Source organism: Chiloscyllium plagiosum, chromosome 1 (assembly GCF_004010195.1).
Source record: "Chiloscyllium plagiosum isolate BGI_BamShark_2017 chromosome 1, ASM401019v2, whole genome shotgun sequence".
NCBI classification, from domain to species: domain Eukaryota; kingdom Metazoa; phylum Chordata; class Chondrichthyes; order Orectolobiformes; family Hemiscylliidae; genus Chiloscyllium; species Chiloscyllium plagiosum.
In genome coordinates this window covers 30,549,810-30,552,506 of record NC_057710.1, presented here as the reverse complement: position 1 = coordinate 30,552,506, position 2,697 = coordinate 30,549,810, and the positions used below count along the sequence as shown (strand labels likewise).

Here is a 2,697-nt window from a genome sequence, read left to right as displayed (position 1 = left end):
GCACCGCCTTCCTAACCTGCAATCTTCTTCCTGACCTCTCCGCCCCCACCCCACTCCGGCCTATCACCCTCACCTTGACCTCCTTCCACCTATCGCATTTCCAACGCCCCTCCCCCAAGTCCCTCCTCCTTACCTTTTATCTTAGCTTGCTGGGCACACTTTCCTATTTCCTGAAGAAGGGCTTATGCCCGAAACGTCGATTCTCCTGTTCCTTGGATGCTGCCTGACCTGCTGCACTTTTCCAGCAACACATTTACAGCTCTGATCTCCAGCATCTGCAGTCCTGACTTTCTCCTAGAAACCTCTTCAGCCAACCCACGCAATTGTGGTTCATGGATTTCCAGCCCAACTATCTATACTGTGGGCTATGTGTGTTTTGGTTGTTGGTGACTGCACCCCTTGTTTGTCAATTTTAAAAACATTGTTTTATCCTTTTGGTTGCACCATGCTCCTGATCTTTAGGCAGGGGGTGTGTGGTGTTGTGGCGCTGCTTCGGGAAATCCATGTATCCATGTTACATCAAATCAGTGCCATTACCCTCATTGAACCTTTCCATTAAACGTGATTTGCTGTTTAGAAATCCATGCTGACTTTTCCTAATTAATCCACCGTTTTCCATTTGATTCCTAATTGTAATCCCAAGTATTTGTTTCTAATCCAATTAATAGTAAAACAGGGTGGGGTTCCTGTTTTTAGAAAATGTCCCTGTCGTGACGCTATCCCTGGAGCATTGGGAAGCCACTTAAGCATTGTTTGTGTTTTATTTTTGCAGATATGTGTTCCAATGTAATGCAAGAATAAAGCTGAGCCATAAAAGAGATGAATTCAAGGCCTTTGAGTGTACAAAAACCATGGAGAGCTTTGCCAGTAAAGTCCGCAGTTTAGTGCCTGTCAAGTATGAGATTATTGTCATCACTGGAGATGTAAAAGGTGCTGGAACTGATGCCAATGTATCCATCACTATTTACGGAACTAATGGAGACTCGGGCAGTCACAGGCTGAAGCACAAATTCCGGAATCTGTTTGAGCGGGGCAACACAGACCGGTTCATTCTTGAAATGTTGGATCTGGGAGAGTTGCACAAGGTGAAAATTGAGCATGACAACAGCAATGCAAATGCAGGCTGGATGCTAGAACGTGTTGAGATCACCAACACCGCCACAGGAGTGACTACCATCTTCCCATGTGGCAAATGGCTGGACAGGAAAAAGGGAGATGGGCAAATATTTAGAGAACTATTCCCAAAATATTAACTCGTGTCAAGAGCATTCTCCTCTTTTTGATGTTTTCAACTCCTTGCCTGAAGGTGCTGCTTCTTGTTGTGGATTGGCTCCACAGCGACCTTACAACAATAGTACCTTTGACATAGAGTGCCAGCAGACTATCTAGCAATAGGGGCATCAGAGCTGAGCCCAAATTTACTCTTGACCAGTGTCCTATCCTTGTTGAAGTGTGGGCAAGCTATCAAGTCACATGGAAACATGGAAAGCTGATGTTGTACTCATGATAACATGAAGACAGGTGTTTTCCACCTTGGGGAAATGTATGCCTTCATTCAAAATGGTGGGAACTAATACTCAATTATTTAGGTTGGAATGGGTGAGGATGGAAGATGGGAGCATGGGAAGGGTTACTGAGTTTCAGAGTGTGATAGTTTAATGATCTTTCAATTAAGCCAGATGCACAGGTGCTTCTAGATGATCAAGAAATTTTATCACACAAGAGTGGTGGCCTTTCATTGCTATTCGCTCTCTCTTGCTGTGCCTTCAGGCTTTGATGCTGGTGCCTGGGTTTATTTTACAGATCAGCATTTAGCTGAGTTTCTGCTTCTTCAGCTGACTGCAGGCCACATTGTTTTAGATTCACGAGTCCTCTGGCAGTGAGTTGAGTCCAAAGTGTGAGTGTGGCCTTTTGATTTCCCACCCAGAAAATTGGATTTTTTTTGTCCACAGTGAACTCTTACCAAACTGTGGAGAAAGAAAATGAATCAGTAATGCACACTTAGGTTTCTTGTATACAAAAAGAAACAATTTTTTTTTTGCCCCACACCCATCAGCTTTAACGGATTGAACAGCCACTGATAGGCAATAGTAAGGTTTCAGACATTGAAATTGTCCCATAAAACATTTCTTCTGTCTCTATGAGGTGACAGAAGTTCTCCTCTGGGTTAATTTAGTTCAGCTCATTCTCTTTATGATCCTCTTACCTCCATCTTGCACCCTCTCAATAACCTCTAACCTTGCTGTGCCACGTCCAGTGACCTCTAACCTTGCTGTGCCACCTCCAGTGACATTCTGGACTCTCCCACCAACTTTGTGTCACTTTCCCGATCACACAATGGTCATTTTAAAGAATGCCAGAAGGTGATGGCCTTTTTTTGTTGGTTTTCAATTGGGACTAGTGCACTCAGGAGACATTGGGTGATTATTTAAAAAGGGTTAGAAGGATAAAGGTAGGAGATTGACACTGAGGGTTGTTTTTTCCATTCATGAGTGTGAATGTTATTGCCCATCCTAATTGCCAAGACGACAGTTAAGAGTCAACCACATTGCCGTGGGTCTGGAGTCACATAAAAGACAGACCAGGAAAAAGCTGGCAGTTTTCTTCATAAATGGAATTAGTGAACCAGATGGATTTTTCTGACAATCAACAATGGATTCATGGTCATCGTTAAACTCTTAATTCCAGATTTTTATT

At 43.4% G+C, this 2,697-nt stretch overlaps 1 protein-coding gene across 1 annotated transcript in view; it reads left to right on the top strand.

Annotated features, from left to right (window-relative positions):
- Positions 1-1,258, top strand: part of LOC122562013 (lipoxygenase homology domain-containing protein 1-like) — a 222,353-nt gene extending 221,095 nt beyond the window's left edge. Inside the window, exon 49 of the mRNA XM_043714444.1 lies at positions 773-1,258. Within this exon, the coding sequence (XP_043570379.1) occupies positions 773-1,253 (481 nt within the window). The 3' untranslated portion in view covers positions 1,254-1,258. The remainder of the gene's footprint in view (positions 1-772) is intronic.
- Positions 1,259-2,697: the final 1,439 nt, after the last annotated feature.